This window comes from Osmia bicornis, chromosome 1 (genome assembly GCF_907164935.1).
Source record: "Osmia bicornis bicornis chromosome 1, iOsmBic2.1, whole genome shotgun sequence".
Lineage (NCBI taxonomy): Eukaryota > Metazoa > Arthropoda > Insecta > Hymenoptera > Megachilidae > Osmia > Osmia bicornis.
In genome coordinates this window covers 9505538-9516739 of record NC_060216.1, presented here as the reverse complement: position 1 = coordinate 9516739, position 11202 = coordinate 9505538, and the positions used below count along the sequence as shown (strand labels likewise).

At 34.7% G+C, this 11202-nt stretch overlaps 3 protein-coding genes across 11 annotated transcripts; 1 reads left to right on the top strand and 2 right to left on the bottom strand.

Moving 5' to 3' along the window:
* Positions 1–18: 18 nt before the first annotated feature.
* Positions 19–1288, bottom strand: LOC114873533 (PHD finger-like domain-containing protein 5A). The gene is made up of 4 exons (XM_029181952.2): positions 1200–1288; positions 673–1110; positions 340–530; positions 19–187 (listed from the first exon to the last, which is right to left on the bottom strand). The coding sequence occupies exons 2-4, from the start codon at positions 722–724 to the stop codon at positions 98–100; spliced, it is 333 nt and encodes a 110-aa protein (XP_029037785.1). The 5' UTR covers positions 725–1110; positions 1200–1288; the 3' UTR covers positions 19–97.
* Positions 1117–5729, bottom strand: LOC114873527 (SET domain-containing protein SmydA-8-like). Of its 6 annotated transcripts, none has more exons than XM_046286163.1 (11): positions 5247–5729; positions 4720–5131; positions 3951–4131; positions 3558–3812; positions 3047–3301; positions 2828–2981; positions 2476–2680; positions 2001–2353; positions 1819–1919; positions 1437–1614; positions 1117–1292 (listed from the first exon to the last, which is right to left on the bottom strand). In XM_046286163.1, exons 3-10 carry the CDS (start codon positions 4089–4091, stop codon positions 1459–1461), a joined length of 1620 nt encoding a protein of 539 aa, XP_046142119.1. In that variant the 5' UTR covers positions 4092–4131; positions 4720–5131; positions 5247–5729; the 3' UTR covers positions 1117–1292; positions 1437–1458. The 6 variants fall into 6 exon arrangements, with proteins under 6 accessions (XP_046142119.1, XP_046142121.1, XP_029037775.1 ...); XM_046286165.1 differs by lacking the exon at positions 1117–1292 and having other exon boundaries at positions 1328–1614; positions 4720–4943; positions 5082–5131; positions 5247–5728; XM_029181942.1 differs by lacking the exon at positions 1117–1292 and adding an exon at positions 2737–2754 and having other exon boundaries at positions 1328–1614; positions 2476–2632; positions 5247–5727.
* Positions 5730–6112: 383 nt separating this feature from the next.
* LOC114873530 (annexin B9) lies at positions 6113–10514 on the top strand. Of its 4 annotated transcripts, XR_006829522.1 has the most exons (8): positions 6113–6248; positions 7210–7251; positions 7369–7750; positions 8173–8252; positions 8368–8614; positions 8734–8915; positions 9259–9463; positions 10042–10514. XR_006829522.1 is itself a non-coding variant. In XM_029181946.2 (7 exons), exons 2-7 carry the CDS (start codon positions 7222–7224, stop codon positions 9838–9840), a joined length of 972 nt encoding a protein of 323 aa, XP_029037779.1. In that variant the 5' UTR covers positions 6113–6248; positions 7210–7221; the 3' UTR covers positions 9841–10514. The 4 variants fall into 4 exon arrangements, 3 of the variants coding, with proteins under 3 accessions (XP_029037779.1, XP_029037780.1, XP_029037781.1); XM_029181946.2 differs by lacking the exon at positions 9259–9463 and having other exon boundaries at positions 9790–10514; XM_029181947.2 differs by lacking the exon at positions 10042–10514 and having other exon boundaries at positions 9259–9549.
* The last annotated feature ends 688 nt before the right edge of the window (positions 10515–11202 follow it).

Sequence of the window (11202 nt, the reverse complement as noted above, 5' to 3'; positions counted from 1 at the left end):
GAAGTAACAAAACAATTATAAGTATCAAGATAATTATTTATTTGGAACGTAAGAAAGGATTTCTTATATAAGTTAAGTAATTTTTCAGAACCTAATTTTATCTTCTCTTAAAACCATATTTCTTTCTTTCATAGAACAGATCCGTCTTTGAACTTCCGAGATTTACGATCTTCGGACATCCGTCCCTCTGTAACAAGATTTTTATTATTATGTTAATACAGTAATAACTGATAATTGCGATGAATAATTATTAGTTTTCAAGTGTTCAAAAACTGAAACTGCACCTCGGTGTTTACAGTATCTACATTCTTTTCAAACAATTCTTTTTATTATACTTACATCCTTTTCCTGAATCGTACATTCTTTGCAGTAATAGGCATCGGAAACTCCAGGACCACCGCAGATAACGCATCGGCCCTGGTAAGACCCGTAGTTGCATTCGTCACAAATTCTAACCAAAGTACACGGTCTTACATAGGAATCGCAAATCACGCATTTACCGTCACACTTTTCGCATAATCGTCCAATAGCTGAAATTAATATTTGTTTAATTCATAAAACAATTAATTTTAATATTCTATAGTACACATAACGATAATATAACATGATATGTAAACAATTCTAACCTAAAATTGGAAGGAAAACCTAACCTAATATAAATTGAATCCTTACCGACTCCTGGTTGTTTCCTACAAAAGATTAAATCTGGATGATGTTTAGCCATATTACAGAATGATTAAAATGCTTTGAATGTCACGAAACAAATAACCGCATGAACATACTATATACTACACGTAACTAAATATAAATACGTCAACACAGTCGAGGAAGCTCGACTTCGGGGGTTAAGGTTTCTTTCATCACTGTTCTTACATTATTGGACACATAATTTAAAAGATATAGTCATTGCGCCTACAATATATGTTTATTTGGTGTATTTAATTTATTGTTATGTTATTGCACTTGTATTTTTAGCAACAAATATTCATTAGCTATTGCACAGTAGGTAATAGATTTCTACTGTTACACAGTAGGTAACAAGTTTCCGTTTGTGGTAAAGAACATCTTCCATGAAATATTTTAATCTGTTAATCAATCAAAAGTAAATGCCTGTAATAAAGCAAAAAAGGAATGTGATTACTGCAAAAAAAATGTCAACTCTCGATTAAATGATAACGATGAAATTGAACGTTTCATACATAAGCGTTTTTGATGACCAAATAATTATTGCAAATTGTGTGTCTATTGATTTTTTTGTACTTTTAACCACCCTCTTTCTCGCTTCCTGACCACTTATCCAAAAAAGGAAAAAAGAAACAAACGTATATATAATAACTTTTAAGATATTCATTTTATGGCTAAACTATTTCTACCCTTATATTCTTTCCATTTTTTCTTGTATAATGACAAGTTATAATGGAGTTGAGAATATTCACATTTTAATTAATGCAACTGATTTCATGTAGAGTATGTAGATGTTATCTTAAATCGTTGCAGAATATCATTTATTTGTTGCAAATTTTCCTTTGCTTTAACAGCTATCTTTCCCTCTGGAAGAACTTCTGGTTCGTATCTTAATAATTCATGAGCACTGATTAAGCATTTCTTTGATTCCTGTAAAACAGAAAGAAGACGGAATACTAATTAAAATGGAATTTGCATCTTTCAAGTATTTCAGTTACAGTGTTATCAAACTGATTAATGTGTTTGTATCGTAAATATTTCGTCCTGTATAACATAACTTTATATTTTCTACTTTAGTACTAACGTATTGAAATGAGTTGCATTTGTCAAATAAAATTTATTATTTTGTTTTACCAGTAATAATATTAGAGTATCATCCTCTGTATGTCTTCTACTAAATTCTGCAAGAGCAGCATGCATTTCAAACAGAATCAATCCTCGAATTCGATTTTCAGCTGCAACGTAAACGGCACAAATTATTTAATTTACTTATTGTATTTTGTTAGCTACACAGTGTTAGGTATGTATATAATTACCAGGCGCAAGTACTTTCAGTATATTGTCGAGTTTTTTGCATAATTCTATTTTGTCAGCAAGCAGATTTTCGTCGACTGCTTGCAATCCATCTTGTTGACCGATCAACTGAGCCAAGGCGATAGTTGCATCTATGTTATAAAAGTGATTTGGATGAAGGACGTTTTTGTAACAATTCAGAAATCTTTCGCATGCACTGATGTTGTTTTTCTCGATTTTTGAAAGGTGTATACCAATCCTCTCCAACGTTTCTTCGATTTTCTCGCAGGGAACAACCGCTGCACAAGTTGTACACGCATAATCTTGTTGTTGGTCACCAAGAAATGTTCTTGGTAACGTGTATCCTAAGCAATTGCTACGAATTAAGAAGATAAAATACAAGAAAAGTAAATTAGCGATTAGAATGATCGTCGTACACCCCCTTAAGTAACAAGTATATTTACAATATCGTAGCGTATGCGAATAATTATAACTTACGTTTCATTGCATTTTACAGCATCAAACATAACTCCAAATTCAGTTGGATCGCTGCATCGTTCGCAGGTGCATTCAAAATATTTAGTTTCTAGAAGGTGGTGTCTTCTGTTTACCGTACCCCATAATGGATCCGTATAACATATAGAAATATGATCTCCTACAATATAGGCTAATACAGGAGCCGCTCGATAATTCTCCTCCCTTTCTAGGAAAGGGGGATGCGAGTGAACAGGAAATTATCAAGCAACTACTGTAACTTACGTCGCTTCTTCCAGAGAACTTTAGAGGCGGCCGTAAATCATTATTGTTATTATTATTGCGATTATTATCATTCGACGCGATATACGATTACCTTTTGTGACAGGTGTGGCGGCATGAATAATTAATCCACCCCTATCGGTGAAACTTTTCGAGCAATTTGCTTTACAGTTATGTTCGAGCAAGGATGCCAATTCGTAAACTGCTACATACGGTGGATCTGTCAGAGGCACTTCGTGTCCGTTAATCTACCATAAAAAAAAAGATAGATCAGAATAAGAATTAATTAATTAAATGATTGAATACTGTGTACCTGTAATGCACCGATAATTTTCATAATTTCTTCGTCCGGTATATCATCCGTTTTAAAAAATCTCTTGATAAAACGTACCAAATTCTCTGATTCTTCGAAAATAAAATTTTTTCTATTCTTTATTTTCTCGCAATGGCTTTCGAGAGACAATAATTTTTTGTAGGATTCCGCATTATTGTTTCTCAGTGATAACGCTCTTATAACATTTATACATTGATAAGTTGGATGCGGATATCCAAATTCCGTAATCGATACCTGAAATAATTGAGTTTATGTTAGTGCAACGGATTCGCTATCACGATACGATCAAAAAGATTCTTTTTCTCCTTAGTATGGAGTTCGTGTTCCGATAACTTGTTCCTTTACACAGATGTATGAAAAACATAGATGTATGTTAATGTATGACCAAGCGGTTACGAATAGGATTAAATGCTTATTACTTGGATATGGCCGTATTGCTGATACGGTAAGTGATCGCTTCCTGATAATCTAAAGAATCTTCGCTAATCACCTTATCGTCTCTGCGGGAAGAGGTAAAGTCGCACTCGGTTCCGTGATCTTTGCAGTTTGAACACAGGGGCCATCCGCATTTAGTACAGGGAACCGCATTATTTTCATGCAATTCCGTGTAGCATCCAAGGCATACAGGTAGAGAATTATGCATGGGACCTGCTACCAAAGGCAGATCGTCTTTCAGAACGATTTCTCCTACTTTGATATTCCTCGCTGCCACATAATAACGACCCAAAGTAGGACTTTCTGCCAACTTTTAATATTATTCGAAATTAATTTTAATCTATTTATAAATATTCAAATATTCGATTGCTTCAATTGTTGAACACATTTTAGTATTCGTGTAATTTCTGATAAACGAAAGGAAACAATACAGATAGAAAGATTGTACCTTAAACGCTCTGCAAGATTGCGCATGTCTTTTCCAGTCTTCTTTCTGATGTTGCTTACTGCAATAATAAGCATTTCCACATGCACTGCATTTATGTATCGTTTCTTTTCCGCAAACTGCACAGGCGGGCTGATGTTCCATTGATTGCGGTTACCAGAAACTTTGTTTTCAAAAATCTGTGCTGTTATTTAAACATTATTCAAAGCGTATGCTCTTACTTAAAGAGCCACCTTATTTTGAGGTTTATTGCTTTATTTATAATTCGCTTACGTTAAAGATGCAACGAGTAACGAGAAATATTATTAAATAACAAGTTTTATTTAATGGATAGTCTGTGGTACAATGTATTACGAAAATTTCTTTTGATTGTAGGAGTAATGAACCGTTTTCACAGACAGATAAACTCTAACTGTACGCGGATGTGCTTGGGAAGAGGTTGAATTCCAAAATAGAACCTATTTATACACCGGTGAACTTATTTAATGCTGTACCCGTTATTGTGTATACGGCAAATATGGTGCGAAATTTTGTTTAGAGCAACAAACACTCATTAAAATTATACAATTTAATATACAGAAACCTTGACTTATCGAAAAAACTAAGACATTTGCAGATTGTTAAAATGTTAAAAATATCGAAAGAGCAAAATATATTTAAAAAGGGCATTATTAACAATGAACAATCACGCTGTAGTTACCTACATATTTGTTAGAAAAAAAATTGGCCTCTAGATTGGTATGATTTCCGTTTAAAAACTGTGTATACGTACATATGTAAACTTTCCAATTTCCTTGACCAATCTATCGCCTGTTTCTGACAATGCAATGTAATGCCGTTGCACGTTAAATGCATTTACGTTCTTGATACGTCCCGCACCGGACGCTGTTTAATCTGCGCCGATTGGATTGAAATACGATTGTAAAACCGCTAGAACATGGCGGAATATAAAATCTGACTCGAGAAAGAAGAGTCTAAGATGCTAGATCAGGAACGCTGAAATAATTCATAGAGTGTCAATGCACTCTACTTAAGAAACCTTAAAACGGATCACTGTAATGCGGTCTTGAGCGCCATGTCAGCGTCATCGAAAGCGTGCAATGACCAAACGGCTGATTTACAAACTCTTTCTACCTTCGTCTCGGCAGGCTTGCATCCTGTCTAATGCGTATCCATTTTGTTTGCTGCAATTTACACGTGAAACAAAAGCGAATCAGACAGCGTTCGGGGAGGCGAATTTGGTCAGGTCCCGTTAGGGTAATTCGTTAGAAACCTTTAGACACTATCCTTAGGCCTTACCTTTGGGCATTCGCTTCAGAGCTTTCATGCAAGGCAAGTTCGTTACCGATAACTGTACCACGTTGAAATCGGTATGTTTAATTCATTCGTTATTTTCTCCTCGTTTCTTGGTATTCTTTTTTACGGGAGTTTAACGAACACTAGTCATTACTAATAATCTTATTCCACTGCAACATACTTTATTTTCCACGTCACCGGTTACATACATCGACACGTTCATCGGTCGACTAGCCAGCTTACGCAGCACACGTAGTTGTTATGTCTCTTATAATTCCCTACTTTCCTGCCAGCTAATAGTGACGTATACCAAAGTTGTGTGTTCAAACGATATTTTAGTATGCTGAAACAATATCGTTGAACTTGTATGCACATATCTGTGAGGATGTGGATACGTAATTAACGTCGATAACATTATGTACTGGCTTTAGCAGTAAAGCATATCATGCGTGGTATTTATAAATAGCGATTACAGTGTTCAAGAATGAATACGAAGAGAGAATTCTTTCGTTTAGCGAAATAGGTACTTTACCATAGCGTACCTGCAAAAAGGGTACCCTACAAAGTGTATAGAAACTATGAGAAATAGAATTGAAATTGAAATTAGGAAATGAAATGTGTTTGAATTTCTTAATTAGGGAAGGGAATTGACTTTTCTTCTCTTCTGTACTATATGTAAACAATATTTGTACTGTAAAGTTAGAAGATAAATTTTAACGCGTAAAGTTGCCTTGAACAAGCAATACTGAAATAAGTTATTCCAGTCTATGAAATTCGTCGAATTTTCGCGTGAATCATACAATTATTATCCACGTTGCTTAACCTCGATCTTTAGATCATCCGCGTACATTCTCCCATTCGTAGCTCCCACCATTCCAACGTGGAATATCTGTGACGAGGAACGGTTTGCTTCAGTCTTCAGTTGGTTGCCAGAACCGTGCGGAACCGGTACATCGACGTAGGATACGCTACAACGATCTCACAACCATCGCTGAGTAACATTAGGTAAGAGCCACACCCTGAACGCTTGCTCTTTCATTACCGATCAATAGCTACGATCTTCGACCTCTTATCACGATAGTATTGGTATCTTTTTGCCTGACGCGAGTTTGTACGTGTGAGTGGAAACAAAATGAATGGTCTCGACGAATGCTGTTTGTATTAGGATATTAGGCGGTGAAATTAATTGCTTGTTTAGCCGCCATAGCGGCGCGAAAATAAATCACTTCATACGGAGATGTATCGCGATACAAATCATTTTTATTGATCTTCTAAATTTATTTTTCAAAACTGAACGATCTTGTTTTGCACGAGTATAGTCGGAGTTTTTTTATTTTGTTTGTAATTCACGGAATTTTTGTATAAGTTTATAAATATGTAAATTTGAATTGTGTTGAAGTTTGTTTTGATCCCATAGATATCTTTGTTGAACCCATTTAACGATTACCTTGAATTGTATTGGGAGTATTTTCAGATCGATGACCACTACATACATCACTGTCACTATTGCTATTCCTTTCTTCGATCACCGTCATTGTTATTTTTAAGAGAATATAGTAATAGAATAATATTATATTTACTCATATATATATATATCGCATTTACATTCATATGGTTCAGTGCGAAGCAAATAAAATAAGCGGCAGATTCATAGCTGCGCGTGAATGTAATTACAATCTGACAGTTACGGATGACTCATATCGTTCTATGAATTTTCATGTTTCAAATGCAGATGGAGATCATTTTTTCAACTAACATCCGGTGCAAATCACTTTTAATAGATTTATTCTAAAGACGATGTAGCGTTTGTATTAATATCTCTAAGAAATTTTATCCACCTATTTCATCGAGACTCTCACAACGTATAGCTATAGATATCACATTCGATCTTCGATTCAGTCATGTCCTTGTAAAGTATTGTAACATTGTAATTATATATCATTTCATAGAAATTAATATTTTTCAGTTGAATTGGACAATGTCGGCCAGTCAATACTATCATGTGCAGGTATGTAATTAAAATTGTGTATAGTGATTGGCACACCCCCGGGGTGTGTCAATTTGATGTTCTTTCCGTGTTTGTTGTTTCGTGACAATGTTATTTTAATGAATTTCATCGTTTCAGTGCACACCAACGGTGTACCCTGCCGACCCCTTCAATGCCGAGGAAGACGCAGCTCTTCTTCGAACCGCTATGAAGGGTTTCGGCACCGATGAACAAACCATCATCGATGTCCTTGCCCATCGCGGTATCGTACAACGGATTGAAATAGCCGATAAATTCAAAACGATGTACGGCAAGGACTTAATATCTGAACTGAAATCAGAACTGGGTGGTAATTTCGAAAAGGCTATTTTGGCATTAATGACACCATTGCCAGAGTATTACGCCAAGGAACTCCATGAGGCAATTTCCGGAATGGGCACGGACGAAGGTGCTCTAATCGAGGTGTTAGCGTCGCTTAGTAATTATGGCATTAAGACTATATCTGCTGTTTACAAGGATAGTAAGTACACATCTATGTATACGGGATGTGTTTTTTTTAAATTTAGTATTTTTTATTAGTATATTATTAGTGTACTATTATTAGTATACACATAGTAATTCCACATTGTTCTTAATTTAAAACAATGTAACATTTATCGTACGTTTCCCTTGATACTCACGCTGTGCCAATGCGTTTGTTCACGAGCACGATCTGTCGTGGTTGAGTACGCGCTCTCATTGGTCAGTATTTTTCGTTAATAATTCAAAAACAAAGCTTCAACCAACATTTTGGTAAAGGAAAAAGTTGTTCAGAATCACCCCAGCAACCCCTCATTTCCGGGTGTTACAAGAGTTATGAAACATCCTGTATACTATTTAAGTCAAATGCAAACGATACACGATTGTTATACTGTAGACTAAAAAATAAATAAATTTTTGCAGAATACGGTACAGAGTTGGAAGAGGACTTGAAAAGCGATACGTCTGGGCATTTCAAAAGACTTTTGGTTTCTCTGTCTTGTGTAAGATAACCTTATTGCCTAAAATCTGTAACGATACCTTATCACTCGTATATTTATTATCCGTATTGGAAATCCGTGTATACAGGAAATTTACTTTTCAATCTTTTATGAACAGGCTAGTAGAAGCGAACACCCTGAGGTCGACGAAGAAGCCGCGATCGAGGACGCGAAACGATTGCTGGAAGCTGGTGAAGGTCAATGGGGAACAGATGAAAGCACATTTAATGCTATTCTTATTACCAAAAGTTATCCACAATTGCGAAAGATTTTCCAGGAATATGAACGTCTTTCTGGTAACAGTTTAGAAGATACTATTAAAGGAGAATTTTCAGGATCTCTGGAAGATGGGTATCTCGCAGTTGGTAAGAAATAATGTCATAGCACTGCATTGTGATTAACACTGTTTCAAGAAGACATAAGTTTCGTTCATTTCAAAGAATGATAAGAGTGACGCTAACGTATGATTCCGTGTCTGTTTTAGTAAAATGTGCCCGAAACAAAACAGCTTATTTTGCTGAAAGATTGTACAAATCAATGCGTGGTCTTGGTACTGATGATTCGACGCTGATCCGCATAATTATAACACGATCTGAAATAGATTTAGGTGATATCAAAGAGATGTATCAAACCATGTATGGACAGTCGCTCGCAGGAGATATCGACGTAAGTTACATATACTTTTACGATCTTATAAATCTGTAAGAATGTTTCTGTGCTGTCGTTTTGTCGATTGAGTAATCATAATACAGGTAATCAGTCGGTAGATTATAGATTCTAAAAGGTGGATATTTGAGGTAATAAATAATACCTACGTATGATAATCAAAATAAAATGTCGTTATCATTGATAATACGACATCATTTATTTACAGAAGCATTCATACTGATTTTACGTTCATGGAAATTGATTACATATACGCGCTATTACTCATCGTAATTCTTCGTATCTGATCACACTATTTTTTTTAACGTCTACTTTGCTCCCTATAATTTTCGATAAATTTCAGGACGACTGTTCAGGAGACTACAAGAGACTCTTGCTTACCATACTTGGATGAATACGTTTAATGTTCAACAATTTCCTGTGTTTTAAATCATACTTTAATATCAGAGATTATTATTTTGTGCGAAATTTTTGGCAATTTTAGAAACGCTGATATCTTTTTCTCTTGTTCCTTTTTATTTTTTTTAAATAGCTATATTTGTAATTAGGTACGGGTACGAGATTGCGTGTTCCCTCTTTTTCGTGTGAATTTCATCATTTACATCAAAATAAATTACTTTACTTTCCAACTAAATCAGTTATATTAACGCTTACTATGTTTTCGTTGTTAAGAAGTTGTGTATTACAACTGGATAATTAATACTATTTACAAATCAGTCAACTAATTTTACTAATGGAAAAATGCTTTTGTAATCCGCATGCATTCGCGTATTCTCCTATGTATACATATACGAACATTGATAAAATATTATGTTAGAAGAAACATTGCGTTAACATTGCTTTAATTTATTCGGAATTCTGTTTGCATTTACAGAGTGACTGCGGCGACGATTTTAAGCGGCTTTTGATCGCTCTTTTGAATTAAAGAAAACTATGGAAAGGAACATGCACTTACATTAATTTTATTTTCAAATTGTAACATGGCCATCTGTCTCTAACATCAATGTTAATATGTATAACTGTGTGATATAGATACTTCTTCGTGATAAATTTGCACGTGTTACCAGAAATTTGTCGTTTGTTTTGTAAATAGTAAAACGAGAATACTTGCATTTTCTCTTTCCAGAGTGATTGCACCGCTGAATGGAAAAAACTTTTGATCGCGATGCTGAATTAAGAATTCGCTTTAATACCATTCAATCAAATGCTTAACGATAAATATTTGAAAGATTGCCGATATTACAAGTACAGGATGATGTACAGAGACGCCGTGAAATAAATCAGAAATCTACAAATCAAGCTGCAAAATATCAAACGCTTTGGAATTTCCAGCAATGTGATCTTTGATAGATATTATGGATGTAATAACAAGATTGGTACGAACAAAAATTTAGTCGGTAAAAACATGAAAACGTATTAAGCATAACCGGTTTGCTCCGGTTAATGTTATTTCCTAATGTAATCTCGTTTTTTTATTCTTTTTACTTTTTTTTCGTTTCTAACACTATTGATTCAACATTCCGTATTTTATATATTATTTATTACTAATTGTTATTTTTGCAATTGATAATAAATCAGAATAAAAAATTATGGTATAAATCTGCACAATTTTATTTAAAGGAAGAACTTAAACAGTGTTGTTAGAGTAAGATTGAAAATTATGAATTGACGTATAATATTTTCTCATATTTTATAAATAAAAATCTGATAACCGTAAATAAATAAATGTAAAGCAAAGCTTCCAACGACAGGCTCCTCAATCCTTGTACGTTTTCTTTCAATGATGTTTTATATTAGCTGTTTGAAAGTTTTAACACGAGAGAAAATGTAAGTATTTCAAGGTGAGTAAGGAAGATTTATGAGATATTTGTTAAAACCAGTAGGTTTGTGGGAAAGAAAATTACGATAGTACACTTCCTTGCATATTCTGTTAGCCTACTATCAGGAGGCATCAAAGAAGCCGCGGATTCACGACTATTCTTCTACCGACGTATAATTTCTGTCATTTTATTGAATTATGTGCTCCTGCCCTCTAAGTTCACCGAATATTGGGAAAATATAACGAAAATTCGTGGCACGATGTTGCCAGTTATCGATTGCAAGTAATCACCACAGATACCGACGAGAAATAATATAGTTTTCTACGTTGAAATTTTGCTATATTAAAGCACCGACGAGATACAGTATCTCGTCGGTGGCGAAATAAATGACGCGAGGTTCCTTGCCAGCGAAACCAGTCGGTAACATTCGGTACTATTTGATACGGTTCGACACCAGAGCAAGTAGA